This window comes from Osmia lignaria, chromosome 2, assembly GCF_051020975.1.
Source record: "Osmia lignaria lignaria isolate PbOS001 chromosome 2, iyOsmLign1, whole genome shotgun sequence".
In the NCBI taxonomy this organism is placed as follows: domain Eukaryota; kingdom Metazoa; phylum Arthropoda; class Insecta; order Hymenoptera; family Megachilidae; genus Osmia; species Osmia lignaria.
Genome location: NC_135033.1, coordinates 4,178,854 through 4,196,633, shown reverse-complemented (window position 1 = coordinate 4,196,633; position 17,780 = coordinate 4,178,854). Strand labels below are relative to the sequence as shown.

Genomic DNA, 17,780 nt, shown 5'->3' with positions numbered 1-17,780 from the left:
CTGCTTTTGTATAGATGGCGCTGGGGTCCATTTTCAGTAGTATGTAATTTTTGGCGCTGTTTTTAAAATGCTAGTTTGTCGAACAATTATTTAAAAAATTTTTTGTTCTTGTGCTGATTTTGACTGATTTTTAAAAGAATAGAATCGAGGAGAATCAAAATTGGGGTTGTCAATTCTCAATGGAAGGATGGTAAAAGAGGGCCTTGAGTATTTCCGGGTATTTGGGATATCTGGGACCCCTTAAATACTGACCCCCTGAGAACAAAGCATGTGCAGTCTTTTGTATCTGTAAGCAATGTTGGAGATCTCATTTGTTTAAATCTTCAAATCATTCAAATAATACATATTCCTTACACACGAATATACAGGATAATTGTTATAGATTTGATTTTCAGAGGTGTTAGTTAAAAGAAGTTCAGCTATAATGTCAAAATATTTGGAAAGAATACATGAAATATTGCAATACGCAAACAGTAAAAAAGTTACAGACAAGAGGGTATTTATTTTTATAATAAATTTAGTAAAAGCAATACAGATAAATTTTCAGTCAATTTACTTTTTGTTGTTGGTTTTTAAGTTTTGTAATTTCGAGTCTTTTTAGTGTAATAACTTAAAATATATCACAAACGAATTTCTGGGTATTATTCAGCTATTTAAAATTAACTTAGTTATTGGAACACTTATACTAAATATTAATTTTAATATTTGTTTTAGAAATGTGTTGCAGAGCTGTTAGAATTGTACGAAAATAAAGAAGCAGTTGACGAGATTTGTACAAATACACAGCTAAACAAACAAGGTGTCATTAACTGGTCATATATAGTTCATATAGTGCATCAGATATTATTCAATGTAAGTATAAATTTTATTATTGTAAACAAATTCATATATATATATTACTCAGTAATGATATTTATTAAAGGAAACCGATAGGCTTGCAAATAAGGATAATTGTAGCAAAACAGTAATTAGTGAAAGACAAAATACATGCATACTCTTGCAAAAAACATTTCAATGTGCAACTTCTAAAACACCATTGTTAAAATGCAAAGATATAATGCCATTAATTTTTCAAGTTTTGGGAACAAATATATATGAATATTACCATGACACATATATGAATATTTTGGTTTCTTACATACTTCCATTTAGAATATATCAATTAGAAATGCTTTCTCATAATTGGGAAGAATTATTGAAGATATGTTTGCATTTGTATAAAAATGCATCTTCACCTATCAGTAAACGAATCATTTTAAATGCATTACAAATGATTATAAATTATGGTTGTTTATATTCGGGTTTGTCTTTCAATGTAAGGGAGATATTAATATTTTTAGGTAAGGTAAAAATTCATTGTACAAGTTCTTGTTAGGAATATAAAATTTATAATGTTTCTTATTTAATTTAAATGTTTTAGAAAATATGTTCTCAGATGTTAAAATAAACCAAGAAATTTTAGCAGAATGTGGTTATAAACTTACAAATACAGTGTGTCATCAAATAGCAACTGAATATAGAACTACGCTTTGTCACTTCAGTGAAAATGTTTTACCAAATATAATTAGCTTTACAAGTTCTGTTGAAAAATATAAACTTTTCTTATTTTTTGTTCAAATTCATCATCCTAAAGGAACATCTAAGACTTACGATGGAGCTTATGCTGATAACTGGGACAAGTGGTACACAATACTTGAATCCATATATCTAATGATCTTGAAAGATTTTAAACCAGATATACTTCCGAAAAGTTTTATTTATCTTGCAAGGGAGGGTAATTATTACATATGTGTATACATTTTTTTGTTAAGAAAGATATACAAGATAAACATCCTTTACTGGCTATTAAAAATGTAAATATAAATGTATTTTAGTTTTTAAACAAGTATTCGAAAATTCAAATATTGTTAAAAGAAAATCGTTCGACGAATATGATTATATACAACCAATGAAACGAAGACGAATTACCAAATTTAACGGACCTGTCGATATGCTTACTGATTATAATCCAGAAGAAGCTTGGCCAGTGATACAAGTCCTAACAACATTATTTAAACAATATCCTAAATGTTTAAAATCACAAGATCTTCCAATGTTTCTAAACAATATAGTAAATTTTCTTGCACAATCCAGCAAAGAAGAAACCATTGTGGATGATTTATATGAGTTTGCTGCCGTTTTATTAATAAATGAAAAATCATTTTCTATGATAGATATAGAAAATTCAAATATTTATTGGGATAAAATATGGGACGCTTTATTAAGGTAAAAAGTGTATTGTGCATATTTAAAATTTGTTTACAAAAATGATGATATTTTACTTAATATTAACAATAATAATTTACAATTGTAGGTCATTGAACGTAAATCAGAACAAAATATCAGCTCATAAGCTTACTCAACTTTTTATAATAAATAATAAAATAACAAATCCAAATATACTTTTGAAACTCTATTTTACAAATGTAATTAAATGGTCTGTTATGAGTCTCCGTACATTAATAGTACTCTGTGAATATTTATCACTACCGAATGATATTGCAGTGTTCAATATAAATATGTGTTCGCCAACATTGAATTCAAATTCTGTCAGATCATCCCTCATAACATGGGCATTGAATATTCCCTGGTACAAAATGACAACACAGATTATAATTGATGAGCTGTGTTTATTTTTAACTAGTATTATATTAAAATCAAAACCTGAGAAACAAATAAGGTTCAATGAATATAATACTAACAGTCCATGTGATTGTTTAAAAACTGACGAAAATATTGAGTTATTTAACGAATATATAGAACAGTGCTACTTATCATTAATGTATAAAAAAAATTGGTTTACTGATATGGAAAAGAAGGATATTCAGTATAACATAAAGATGAATGAACACGTGTTATATATGCAAAACATTTTAACTTATCTAACGGACTGCTTATCTGATGTCATTAACAAAAGCAAAGGAAGCGATGATCTTCACATAATCATAATAAAGATTGCTATTATAGCAAAAGTTATATCAATAATGAAACAATTAAATATAATATCGGAAAGGATTGAAGAAATGCCACTTGTATGCACGATGAAACAGTATCTAAATATTGCTTATGCTTTATTAGAAGAAATAGATCCATCAAGAAGTAAATATATTTATCTTTGTAACGTAACAAAAGCACTCAATATATTGTATGGTACATTATACGACACGGATGTAGCAAAGATAATTGTTTCATCTGCAACGTCAGATATGTTAAAAAACATATTCAGTTTAATGAATATCGAAGATAACGAAATCACCGATTATAAAGCAACTAATGATTGCTACGAAGATTATAATTCTTTTCAAAATAGACGTAAATCTTCGAACAATGAAGTTAAACGTAAAAAACAATGTAATTATTGTAACAACGGTATAATTAGATTACAAGCAACAAAAGCTTTATCATTATTTTGTTGTAAAAATGTAGGACAAGAAAAATTTGAAATTCAAGTAAAACTTATGAGCAATTTGTTGAACATAGATATGTATGACCTTTCGCATACAGTTGATTTTAAAATGGCTATAACAGTATTGGAATATTTGTCCACCTATAACAAAGAAGAATTATGGAAAAATTTTAACGAACTACCGTTGAAAAATGTATTGAAATTATATGAAAAATGTTGCAAAGATGAAACTGCTGTTCGTTATATATTAAATAACTTACCATACTTTTTTGAATATGCTACAAATTATCATTGCGAGCTACAAAACTTAATGAATATTATCTGTCAATTTAATAAATTTCGGCGTGAAAAAAGATATGGCTTTCTTGCACATATAGAGTTCATGAAATGTCTTTCAAAAATTATTCATACAAATTCTTTTCTTTTCCATTATGACGTGTATAGCGATTCAAGTCAAATGCCAATAATTAAGAGCGTTTCGTCAGCTATAAATAATTCTGCATTTGTTGTACGATTACGAGTAATTAGTTGTATTCAAGAAATATATTCTTCAAAACACATTGATTTAAAATGGAAAGAAGCACTATTTATGCAAATAGAAAAATCAGTGAATAAATTAATTATTGGTAACGGAATAAATGATAAGATGAAGGTGGATGAAAATGAAACCAAAATAACAAGTACCTTATTAATGCTTACTGCTATAATACATATCGATGGAATATTTCAGTGCCGTGCTTTAGTAACAATGTTACGTTTCGTCATAGATAACAAAATAGATATTCAAATAATACCAAAAGCTATAAATACAATAGAAAATGGAATAAATTACTCAAATCTTATTGAAGATAATTTAAGTTATCTAATGACATATTGGTTTAATTCAAAATATTCATCAGAACCATTTCCTTGGAAATTAACAGAGTGTAAATCTGAAGAACAATTCCATAAAATGTATATTAATACATTAGTATTTATTAAATTTCAAAATTTAGAACTGTCTAATGTAATTTCTTTTTGTACTAATGTTAACGTGCCGTTTGAACAAATTATTGAAAATATTTTTCCAAAACTTTTATCATGGCTATTATACCATATTAATGGAGACAGTGAAAATACCCTGAAAAAGGTAGCAAATAAAATATTTCATTCAATGATATTAAATCAAAATGAATTTACTCGAATAACAAAATTTTCCACTTTATTCAATAATAAGTTTGAAGAAATATTATTGTATCTTATTGAAAGATTACATGATGAAGACTATCTGGAAGAAATGTTGGGAGTAAAAGTACCATTTGCAGCATCAGATCCACCTCATTTTAACAAAGAAGCATTTAATGTTTGTTTAAAATATATGGAGGAGAATTTTTTTACACAAACAGTATCCATACAATATATTTTAGCTGAGAATTGTCCAAATATACTACAAAAAATACTGTTACATTTAATTAGTAATGTTTACAGCAAAAAATTTTTAGAACACAAAATAAAAGCTTTTCATCAATACATATTTTTCTGTACTATAATTGCAGAAGAGTTAAAATCAGATTATTTTAATAAATTATCTATGTATGTGATAAAAGATATTAGCTATAGTTTACTACATATAATTAAAGGACACAATGATATACTTCTTGAATTGGCATGTAAATATTTTTACAAATTTATCAAATTTGTTTTACCCGTAAGAAGTGAAGAAATCAAAGAGATTCTAGACTTTACTATTATAGTTTTAGTTCCTATTGCGAAGACAGAAAAAGTACCAATAACTTTAGAAATACTTAAGTTTTTATTAATCAATCACAAAGATACATTATGTGATGCGATAAAGAAGTTAAATTCATTTCCAAATATACCTGTTTTTCAAGAGATACGAAATGTACATAATAATTTGAAATGTAAAACAGAAAGGATCTGTAGTTTGGAAGAAGAAATACAATATTTTTTAAATGCTGTGATTGATAAGGATATAAACTGTAGTATAGAAGATATTGTACATTTACGAATACAATTATCAATAAGGAAAAAAGAATTACGAGAATTATACAATAAGTTTGATAAATTTCGTGGTTTTACTGAAGACTGTGCCTCAAGTATATTGCATAGATTGATATACAAACTTATTAAATTAACAGCATCTTTTGATTTAAATATTTCAATGGAAGCAGCAAAATGTTTAGGCGAATTAGGACCAGCTGATTTAATGTCAATGATATTATATTTGCAAAAAAGCCATGTCAAAGAAACCTCTGATTTAATGGAAATACTATCATACAAAATAGTGGTAGCAATGATAAAATGTTTATTTCAAAGTGATATACAGTTTCGAAAAGTCAGTACTAATGCACTTTATGTTGTATTCTCATCTTCTTGGGGACACAAGTTATTAAATACGAAATACATGGAACGTTTGAAAGCTGTTTTAGGCGAATCACAAATGATGATGCTACCTGTAAGCTATATTCAACCATTTATAACTGACAAAAATTCAAAAATAGATACCATTAATATAAATGATGTAAAATTGAATGATATCATAAATTCAGATAATGATATTTGGACAATTTATTCTAATAATTCTTATAACAATTGGATTGTGGAAATAACATGTAGAATTACAGAATGTTTTATGGGATTTTATTTTGAAAATCTAAGATCTGTTTGTACATTAAGCACTGAATTTTGTGAAATAATTTTACCACGAATTATTTATTTAATAATTCATATAGATAGAAAATTCATAAGTGCCATATGTTCTTGTATTAATACATTTTTTAATTATCATTTTAATGTTACAACAAACACAGATGTTTCTTCTTATGCGATACATAAAGTCACAACCTGTGATCATCGAATTGTACGCTCCATGTTAAATATTGTAAACTATATTAGGACTCAAGTTGCTGATAATCTTTTAAGACTGAACTATATTTGTATCGCAAAAGCTGCACAATATTGTTCAGCTTTTTTTACTGCAATACTGTATGCGGAAATGTCTTGTGAAACTGTTTTAAATAGTTATGATAACTTTGTTAATGTTTCAAAAATTAATTTTATTTATGAATTGTCACCTGAAGAAGGAAAAGTGATACAGAATATACTTAGAGACTCTTACACAAAGATAGGTGATTTCGATGCCATCAGTGGTACTGGTTCTTCTCATTTACAAAATCATTCCACTCGCATACAGCATTATGTTCATACTAACGAGTGGAATCAAGTAATGCTTACTCAAGACGTTGAACTTTCTTTTGGAAACGTGACAGCAATGAGAGGTGAGTACTACAATATTTCAAGTTACAAAATATGTATATAAATGTAATAAATTATTTGTTATAGAAATGGCAAATGGATTACATCAATCTGGTCTTCAGTATTTGCTCAGTCATTTTATATCTACCGTGTCAAAAGAAGATGAAAATATATTTAAAGACATACAATATGAGTGTGCTTGGAGACTTAGCAATTGGAATCTTAACGAATCAAATCAAGCTTTGCATACACAAAATCATTGTAATTTAAAATCAGAAATAATTGAATACGATTATTATTTTTATCATTACCAAGCCTTAAAGTATTTTCATGAAAATAATGAAAGTGGTATACAAAGTGCAATTAGAAATGCGCGTTCTTGTATTATTAAAGCCCTTGGAAATACTAGTTTAGGTAAGAACTATTAAAGCTTTAAATACTTACAAAGCACATATTTAATTTAATATGTATCATTTTCAGAAAGTAGTAAAACTGTATACGAAAAATTAATGCAGTTGCAATTAATTTCTGAGATTGAGGAATTAAGTGTAACTAAAGAAGATGAATATGAAAAAGTCTTACATAAATGGCAACAGCAAGACATTGCAAACTTCAACGAATTTCAATATATTGAACCTATTTTGTTTCAAAGAACTGTTATGTATCAAATAAATCCTACGTTAACTAATAATGAAGAAATTAAAGTCGCACTTGCTGATACGTATTTACAAATGTCAGAAATAGCAGCAGACAAAGAAAATTTGCATATTGCTACACGCTCATTAGGTAAAAAATGAAACATAAAGTGTACTGGATTTATCATAATACTTAAACTAAGTTTATTTATATTTCAATTTTTCGTATGACAGCTATGTTAGCAAAACAAAAGGATCTACCTCCAAAAATTCAAGATCAGTTGCTTTATCAGGAATCTTTGTTAGCACGACTTAGACAAGATTTGGAGCTCGGGCGATTTCTCTTACGTAATTTAATACATAAAGAAACTTTAGATGTAAATTTACGAGCGCAAATACTAAGAGTTTATGGAGATTGGATGGCTGAAACAAAATCGGAAAATCCTCAGGTAAATATTTTAACACATTACATTGAATTATTAGAAACTAATAATGCATTTAGTAATTTATCATTTATTTTCATTTTACAGGCTGTGATACAAAAGTATTATTTAAAGTCTATAGATTCAAGTAATTCAATTATGGAACAAACTACTGATACCATTAAAAATTTACACAATACCTATGTAGCCTTAGCCCGCTTTGCTGATTGTCAATTTGAACAAATAAGTTCATATATGAAGTCTTCTCAATTTGAAAGTTTAAAGGAATGCATCATGTATTCTTATAAAGGAATTGATAACCACACGTTCAGTGACGATAAAGATGTTAGAAGTGCTATGATTTTAAGTCACAGACAAAATACAAACGATGTTGCTGAATTGGAGCACATAGAAAAAGAGAAAGATAATTATTTGATTTTAGCATTAAAGTAAGTTTAGTGTTGTTACTTGTAACTATTTGTTATTATAACACTTTATTTTTCTTTATTGTAGATATTATTTAATAACACTCCAGCAAAGTGAAGATCATAATTTATTAGTATTTCGAATAATAGCACTGTGGTTGGACAATATGAATCAGAAAGAAGTCAATGATTTATTGGACATAAATCTGAATACAGTACCATCTTTCAAGTTTGTCCCACTTCTTCCACAATTAGCAGTGCATTTGAGTAACGATTTTAATGAGTTTTCTAAAAAAATATTTAAAATTATGAAACGTTGTGCTCTAACACATCCACACCATACATTACCAGTATTATTAGCATTAAAAAATTTGTATGGTGATTATGATTATAATAGCACCAAAAAAAGTAAAACTTTGGAGCCGAGAATTCTTGGAGCTCAAAAGTTGTTACAAGAATTAACAGAAGCAAACATTGGTTCAATTATACATGAGATGGAATACATATCACATTCCTTAGTTATGTTAGCTAATCTTTCAGCTTCTAAAAATGAACGTTAGTATTTTATAATGTAATATGTTATGATTATTTTAGATAAATTTATCATACTATTTTTGTTCTTTTTTTTATAGCTGGCTCCGTAATAAAGATACCCAGGGATCAAAAAATTCTAAAAATTAAAAATTTCGAAAACGTTTTCGTGCCAACGATGACAATTGGTGTGAAACCATCTGGAAATTACAATAACATCATTGGTATTTCTAAATATATGGAAACATATGAAACTGTTGGAGGTGTAAATGCACCAAAAAAGCTAACTTGCATTGGTATAGATGGAATTGTTAGACATCAATTAATAAAAGTATGTTATTCGTTTTCCATAGTGTTCCTTAATATATCAGAATTGAAAATTAATGTATTTCTACAGGGAAGAGACGATTTACGACAAGATGCTGTAATGCAACAAGTTTTTAATGTAATGAATACCTTATTAAGAGCTTGCAAAGAAACTAAACGAAGAAAGTTGACAATCCGAACTTACAAGGTATGTTTAATGCAAATTAATTTTTCTTTTTCAATTCTTATTTTATAATATATGACTGTTATTTTTATAATACGGAACGTTTGTTTTGTCCATAATTTCTACACTATATTTTTAGGTTGTACCATTAACACAAAGATCAGGAGTACTAGAATGGTGCGATAATACAATGCCTATTATAAATGTACTGATAGGTTCAAGGAATAAGCCTGGACTTCATAAAAAATATTATCCAAAAGATTATACAGCAGATTTGTGTAAAAGAAAGCTAGCAGTAAGAAATGATACATAAGCTATTGCTTTACCATTAATATTGACTTATTCTAATTAATTATTGGATTTCTATTTTAGGCAGTAGAAAAATCATCAACTGATATAAAATTAAAAACCTTTATGGACTGTTGTGCACACATGCATCCAGTAATGCATTATTTCTTTACTGAAAAATATCCATCCCCTGAAACGTGGTTTGAGAGAAGATTAGCGTATACGCGCAGGTAATTTTTTTAATTATGTAAACATTATTCTTATATTAATTTCATTTATGTTATTTATTTTGTTATAGCATAGCAACAACATCTACGGCAGGATATATTTTGGGTTTAGGAGATAGACACTTAAATAACATTTTAATTGATCAAACGACTGCAGAAGTAATTCATATTGATTTTGGTAATATCATTTTCAACTTTAACTAGAAAGTACAATAAAACGATTAAGTTATCAATAATATAATTTATAATATTTTTCAATTCTTTTCAACGGAATTAGGTATAGCATTTGAGCATGGGAAGGTATTACCAGTTCCAGAAACTATTCCATTTCGACTCACACGAAATATAGAAGTAGGAATGGGCGTCTCTGGTATAGAAGGTACAATGAGACATTGCTGTGAGAAGACTCTAACCGTATTACGTGATCAAAGACAAATCATTATAACTCTACTTCAAGTTCTTTTGTATGATCCTTTATTTAAATGGACCATAACGCCTGCTAAAGCACATGGTATACAAAGTGGTACCTCTTCAACATTGATAGAAATTAATCAATGTAAGTATCATTTTATATTATCTTTATTTAGTTCCTTTAATATTTTACGTTAATGTTAAATATATATTATTAATAGATTCATCAGGAATTAATAAAACAGCTGAAAGAAGCCTTTTAAGAATAGAGCAAAAATTACAAGGCACTGAAGAAGGATTAGCATCAAGCGTATCTGGTCAAGTTGAAAGGCTTATACAGCAAGCACGGGATCCTATAAATCTTTGCCGTTTATTTTGTGGTTGGCAACCATATCTATAATATTTTAATGCTTTATAATATTAAGATGGTTAAATGTCATTTTATAATTTTATTTTATATTTTATACAAATTAAAAGTTTTGTAAAATTTAAATATAAACTATGAAAGCTCTTTCAATTTTTGACAATTTATTTATATCATTCGTGTACATCAAGTGTTCTAGGATTTTCAATTCAGTTAAAAAAGTATACAGATGACAATACATTATTGATATCAAAATTGCCCTTAGATGGTACGCTAGTTAAACATTTGCGTATTTCTGGTACATTAACTTTGTTTTCAGCCCCTAATTTTCTGTAATCATATTATGTATTAAATGCATTAATGTACACGTTTTATTAATTAAATATCTAAGAATATATTTAGCAAAAACAAATGTATATAATTGTGTATTATGCAAGTGGGCCAATTGAGGGTAATTTGCATTACTTCTTCTTTGTAAAATAAAATTATACTAATCTTAATATTTAAATTTAAACAGAAAAATATGTTACTTACTCGTAAATTGGTGCATAACATTGTACAAAATAATCGGCTAAATTTTCAAGAATGGGTTCACAGTGAAGGGCAACAAATTGTTCTCTACATATCTATAAAACATATTAATTATATTTCATAAATTTATAAGATATGTGCCATACTCCAAAGTTATTTGATACTGTACTTACTTTATTCATAATGTCTACAGTACAAGGATGAGTCCAAAAACAATCATGTACTGAGACAAACGTAACATCTTCTTGATTACAATGAAGACTGGTAAGCATCATATGGGAAGAATCGAGAGAATGTATGAAATTTGGTGCAAACGCATTTTTTTGTTTTAAACTATCGGGTTTTCTATAAACATAAACATAACTGATTAATAGAATTCGTTTAACTTTACGTTTATCTTTACATTTTTAATTAAAAAATTTTAATAATTGATGAATTGAATACTTTTACTAACCCATTGCCTTTGATATGTGTTTTGTGAAGTTTCTGTGGTTTGATGTAAGGTTGTACAATAGGAAGACCCAAAGGAGTAATCCATTCCACATTTTCACCACAGACAGATGAAATAATTCGAGCACAGTTTATAAACCAATCTTGAATTTCTCTTGCACTTTTAAACATAGTTCTTAAACTATGAAATGTATTTTCAGCCAAGTATATACTTGCAGGCGAAACATATTCATGAGGAAAGTCTTTGATATCTATTTGAAATATTAATAACATAATATAAAAGAACATTTAAATTAATTGTTTGCAGGAATGAATATCTACCTCGGAGTTGTTTTGCTATTTGATGTTTCGCACCATATTTTGTTACTCCATATACTGTTGTCATTACAGTTTGTTTGATGACTTTTCTCTTTACAAACCCTTCTAATATCTTTGCAATTTGAACATTGTTATCCGCATCAATTCGTCGTTGTTTCTCGATCTAAAAAATTAGTTAAATACTTTTTTTTTAAATGTTTGTGTAATAAGTTATAAAAAACTTACTATGTCAGCGACTGAGGTATACACATCTTTTGGAATATCAAACGGATATAAATTAACACTCTTTGCACCTATTTCATCTCTACCAAGTGCTGCATAATGCTGAAGTCCGTTGCAACTTCCATCTTGATGTACTGGAAACCTACTCACATATTTTTCTATATTTGGTGCTTTTAATGCATTTGCTATTTCCATACATCCTGCTAAAGTTTGCCATGGTTCTTCAGACTCTGCCCACCACATATTGCCCTAGATAGTACGTATGATATAAATAAAGTCATACTTAGGCTAAGTAATTGTAATTAAAAACTTACCGTCAAAGGTTTAGTAGCACTGTCTAATATGCTTTCCATATTTTCATTTGCATATTCAATACGCTCTTTAACAGAGCTTCCTTTTTTGAAATTGGTTAAATTAATAACATGTAATTTTAACCATTCCAATCCATTAGGACCTAAAGGTTTCCCTTTTGCAAATAAAAGCAGAGAACGACCCACATCAGATGTTAGATGATGTAAATGGGGAGGAACTGGATAAACTCTTCCTCTAAAATCCATATTATGTGGCAGCCAGAATACTTTGTTTCTAAGCTTTTAAAATAATTAACAATTTAATACACTTGAATAGAAATATATATATTTTTACTCGTTAATCTGACATAGAAAATTAAAATTACTTAAAATGATGATAATGAAAGACGTACATGATTAGCAATGGACAGTTTATAAAGAGTATCGCACCACAGAGAATACATGTCATACTTTTTTTGTTTGTAATGTGCCATCGCTATTGCAGCATTACGCTTCTCCTCTGAAGTAGAATCTTTATTCACCGAAGGTGGTAAAGGTAATACAGAAACTGGTTGGGGAATATTTAATTTTTCCGAACCACCATCTTGAAATATCTAATAAAATAATAAAATTATTTGAGTTCATCGTTTAAAATAAATATGACAATGATAAAATGGCAAGTACCTTAATTACTACGTCAAGTATATTAGTATTAATTTTCCAAGGAATGGAACCAAGCTGATTTAATGAATCAAATACCGGATATAGTTGTTTTGTTGGTGTACTTTGAAGTTTGCGCCATGGAGCATTCTGAAAAAATATAACCATCGTGTAAATATTGTACATTTTAATTATAAAAAATTAAGTTATATTAAGATGTTACATGTCTATAAACAGATAAGCCATGTTAACAATGTGCAAACTTACTGTGTATGAGACTCTCATAAAGTCTGTTTTAGTTATAAGGTACCCTCCGCTATGTATGGAAGTCCACGGACGTGGTGGAGCATAAGATGGTAAAATATGCGAGTTAAACGTTAATGTTTCAAAATCCGATTCTTTGTACAATTTTGAAACCAAAGGATGAGATTTAATCTGTAATGTAACGATGAATGCATTGCGTTGAAATAAAATCTGTGATAATATTTAATATTTTCAATATACAAACCTGTTCTGATAAATAAGTTCCTTTATTCCTAAATAATGTATAAAATGCAGGAATAGAACATTTTAAATCATGTCCTTTCAATATATTAGGTTGAAGTATTAAATCATTTAAAATGATATTATACAAAAATTTTCCAACATTTATAATTACATCCATAGGCCAATTTAAGCATCTAGTACTTAAAGATATGCCATGTTTTATTTCTTCGTGTTCAAGGTATTGCCATACAATACGATTATTTGCATTATTTAAATGCGTCATATTTTCAGGGTGCATATACCAATCAAGATATTTCAAATAAATACTGAGCATTTTATCCATCAATCCAGATTGTTTTTTTGTTTGAATCTACAAATTTAAATTAAATGATTTTACATAAGTGCATCTTTATTATACTACATCGCTCAAAAGTAATTTCATACCTCATATTTGTTATAAATATATCTTCCTAAATCAATGTATAACATTTTAAGGGAAGTACTATAAGCTTCAGAACCTCGAGCTACTTGTCTAACTTCTCGCAATATAGCATTCACGTAATCTTCTTTATCTAATACTTCTAAAAATGGATGTAAAACCATTAAAGCATTATAAGATTGACATTCCTCTTCTTTTAAACACTTTAAATTCCTTTCAAAAGCTTTTGATGCTGCATCTTTCCAATAATTTTCCATTTCATTGAGTTTTTCCTTCTAATTGAAGAAAGAAACTATTATTATTATATAAAATTTGTAAAACTTATGAAAAACAAAAGGAACTTTATATGATGATATAAACTATTAAAATATGCAATATCTTACAGAATGTAAAGTATTTGTATCCCTGGATGATTCAACACTTTTTATTTGTACCTCAATCGCAGTTTCATCTTGAACTTGCTCTTTTAAATAACCTTTTAATTCTTCTATTGTCAATAATCCTTCCACTGGACTTCTATAATTATTCTTTGTCAAAGTTTTACTCAGAAGTCCACATGCATATTCTGTACTTGGCAAATCATACGATGGTTCAAAGTTTGGTATTAACACTCTAATTGATTTAAGGACATTTTCTCTTTGATTGTTTTTAAAATATGATTTGTTAAATAAATCATTGAAAGTTATATTATAATTAGTCATTTCACTGCTCAATTTTGTTAACAATGCTATAAAGAAAAAAAAACTGCTTCAACATATCCTCTTTTTATACATATTACCATTTTTTACAACGTATAATTACCCTTTTGTTTATCTGTTATCACATCTCCTCCCAGCACATCGAACACATACACATAGGTTTGTGATGTTGGTATCAATAAATCTTTTTTTAATATTTCATATAATTCTAAGACCTTTGTAACTTTCCTTCTAGAAGCATAAGCTTCCAAAACTATGTTATAAAGTTCAACACATTTATCACAATGTTTTACCCTATTTTTTACATACTTCCTGTATTTCATTAATGTACTGTGTGTTCTATTTAGCAACCCACAACTTAAATAAACTTGCATATGCACTAACAGACTTTCAATGTAAGGTAATGTGTGTTTACTGTTATTTTTAAAAAACTCCTGTTTTTGTGGTAATGTTCTGTTTCTGAAAAATGGATTATTTATGTAATGATACTATTAATTAAACTATAAATCATTAATCACTGCAAATTTACAACACTATTAAAATTTATATGTAACTGTAACAGTTGTCATTAGTCTAAAATTCATTATCATTATCTTCATTAATAACTTTGATGTGTAACTTCTGGATCTAAGTATGATTTAAAAAATACAGATACATCATAGAAAGATATACTTACACTTTTGATTGCAATATTTTATTCAATTTTTTATTTATGATTTCAGGATTCTTAATTGAAGTATCATAGAGTGTATCATTCTCAACGGAACTGTTGCTAATCTTAAAATTTTCAGAAATTTCTTTATTGTAATACTTCATTTCTTCTTCTGCAAATAATGTATCTATATGATTTTCCTCTTGCTGTGTGTTAATACAAAGTAAGAAAATGTAAAAATGTAAAATTTTATATAGTCAAACAAAATAATTACATAACTATTATATACTCACAATATTGAAGTAACTTTCATTATCATATGAAGTATGACAATCCTTAGTTTTACTCTTTGAATCGGAGACTGTATTAATCGAAGGACCTCTAAGATCGTATGTATTATTTGTGATAACATCAGGCTGATGAACAAACATAGATAAATCTGAAGCCATTAGCTTATGTACTTTCGTCATTTTAGTACTTGCCACTTCATCTGTTACTAAAATAAACAAAACAAAAATGATATTAAAACATAACTGTAAGCCCCATTATGAACAAAGGCGGCAAATATAAAATTTTACCTGCTAACAATTCAGTATATTTTTTTGTTCTTCGTTTGACCTTTTTTTTAATCAAGGAATGGCCTAATACGTTTACTGTTGTGGAACTTGTACGAATTTGATAATATTTCATATCTATAAATTAAATAAATTCACATAAATGGAAACAAAACATCAATTTTAGAAAGTTATTTTTTGTTTATAAGTTACACATTAAATGAATGATGGTATTTATCCAAATTTTTTAAATTAATTTTCAAAAGATTATATACATACAATAGTTTCTATTGCTTACTAAGCAATAATGATGTTACACATTGTTATTATATACATGTTTGGATTGAATACTATAAAGTTAAACAAGAAAAGTAATAAATATTATATAATTTAAAATAATTATAGTTGAAGAATAACTATTTAAACTCTCGCGATATTACGATTTAATAAAATATAAAAGCGTAACTTAAAACAAGAAATACAAATTTTTATCGCATCCTTTAAAAATCAAATTTATGTTAGATATAACTTATTTAATAAACATACATTTTGTCATTTTTCCATGATAGAAATTACAAAATGAGCATAACCGCATCGAACGCTGAACAATTATTTGCTTTGGTACAACATCATGTGGAGAAATCCGTTTTGTAATTCGCGTTACAAAAAGTTTGTACATCTTTATGTAATAATATAAAATTAATCACAACAATTAGTCATTTTATAAACAATATTTACACACAAAAGCTATCATTACAGACCGAATAACCTACATCGAGGAAAGTAAGGTAACAATTTACAATCGCAAATAAAATGTTGATAAGTTTGTATGTAGATGGCAGTGCTAATGTACTATATGTAGAGGTACCAACCTAACTGTTAGCGTAGCGGTACCAACATACGGAATACCCCTACTCTCTTAGGTTGGTACACAGCCGACTCTAGTACTAGCCATGTTGAACAACGTGGCAACACCGCTCACGTGACAATCAGGAGTTCTATTTTCAAAAACAGAGTCCTATGCTCGAAATTGTAATTAACGTCTCTTTTAATTAAAAGCTGTAGTAATATACACTATTTTGTGTTAATTATGTATAAACAATACATAAACGTTGCAACTATGGCAAGTAGAAGTGATGTGGTAGTATAAAATTGTTATAAATGTGATATATATTTTGTGTACTCTCGAAGTAGTTTGGTGTTGTAAAGCATGATATTTAAAATATTTACAGTGGTTTCAAGAAAATTTAGGTATGAAGCAAAATGAAACCATCTTTGGATCAAATTGAAACATTTAAGAATTGATAAACGTGTATATAAGTTAATAAAAACCTTGAAACAAGCGAAATTATTAGAACGAAACCAAAGAGATTATGTGAAGTCCAGAGAGTAGTCGGGAGTCTGACGACGTTGATTGGATGAGAGTCCGGGAGGCAGATAGAGTAGGGTAGATGTTGATATATTCAGACCCGACTCCCGCGGTGTTGCCATTTTTACTTCAGCACGGCTAGTACTAGAGTCGGCTGTGGTTGGTACCTCTACGTTTACAGTCGGATTGATACCCCTGCATAAGAGTAGAGTAGAATTTGGAGAGTCTGTGAGGGGAAGCGCAAAAAGCTTGGTGTAACAGACGCACGCTGAATAAAAAGTTTTCTTTAATCGTAAATATAAGTATCCTTAATTAACCACGAAGCAATTACAAACGTATAATACAAACGTATTATTTGAACTATTATGGACATCGCACAAAGTTTACAAAACGCTTTGCAGAGAAGCACTAGAGCAACAGAAGATCTAGTCGGTCTTTTCGAACCAACTAAAAAGAAATGGAGCGACAATTTACTAACTCAACTAGTTAGAGATCTTAATTTCCCAAGCACCGCATATCTTAGAACAGAAAAACCTCGTATTCTCAAGCGATTTTTCCGCTTTTATATAGTAGGAGCAGTGGACAAACTGGATTCAGTAGTAGGAATTCTCAATGACG

General features: G+C 28.2%; 2 protein-coding genes across 4 annotated transcripts; one reads left to right on the top strand and one right to left on the bottom strand.

Annotated features, from left to right (window-relative positions):
- Positions 1–281: 281 nt before the first annotated feature.
- Positions 282–10,659, top strand: tefu (Serine/threonine-protein kinase tefu). Of its 2 annotated transcripts, XM_034327591.2 has the most exons (18): positions 282–496; positions 715–852; positions 923–1,340; positions 1,421–1,774; positions 1,875–2,265; positions 2,354–6,723; positions 6,788–7,114; positions 7,181–7,486; positions 7,570–7,784; positions 7,866–8,206; positions 8,271–8,737; positions 8,815–9,044; positions 9,111–9,227; positions 9,343–9,498; positions 9,576–9,721; positions 9,790–9,896; positions 9,996–10,274; positions 10,351–10,659. In XM_034327591.2, exons 1-18 carry the CDS (start codon positions 425–427, stop codon positions 10,527–10,529), a joined length of 8,613 nt encoding a protein of 2,870 aa, XP_034183482.2. In that variant the 5' UTR covers positions 282–424; the 3' UTR covers positions 10,530–10,659. The 2 variants fall into 2 exon arrangements, with proteins under 2 accessions (XP_034183482.2, XP_034183483.2); XM_034327592.2 differs by lacking the exons at positions 282–496; positions 923–1,340 and adding an exon at positions 516–638 and having other exon boundaries at positions 1,634–1,774.
- A 22-nt stretch (positions 10,660–10,681) lies between these two features.
- On the bottom strand, positions 10,682–16,603 carry mtRNApol (mitochondrial RNA polymerase). 2 transcript variants are annotated; one of them, XM_034327593.2, is made up of 18 exons: positions 16,340–16,603; positions 15,818–15,931; positions 15,533–15,735; positions 15,264–15,445; positions 14,691–15,046; positions 14,273–14,616; positions 13,895–14,164; positions 13,473–13,820; positions 13,232–13,399; positions 12,989–13,114; positions 12,718–12,918; positions 12,329–12,604; positions 12,018–12,263; positions 11,796–11,955; positions 11,479–11,725; positions 11,198–11,369; positions 11,028–11,119; positions 10,682–10,823 (listed from the first exon to the last, which is right to left on the bottom strand). In XM_034327593.2, exons 1-18 carry the CDS (start codon positions 16,470–16,472, stop codon positions 10,703–10,705), a joined length of 3,759 nt encoding a protein of 1,252 aa, XP_034183484.1. In that variant the 5' UTR covers positions 16,473–16,603; the 3' UTR covers positions 10,682–10,702. The 2 variants fall into 2 exon arrangements, with proteins under 2 accessions (XP_034183484.1, XP_034183485.1); XM_034327594.2 differs by lacking the exons at positions 15,818–15,931; positions 16,340–16,603 and having other exon boundaries at positions 15,264–15,411; positions 15,533–15,661.
- Positions 16,604–17,780: the final 1,177 nt, after the last annotated feature.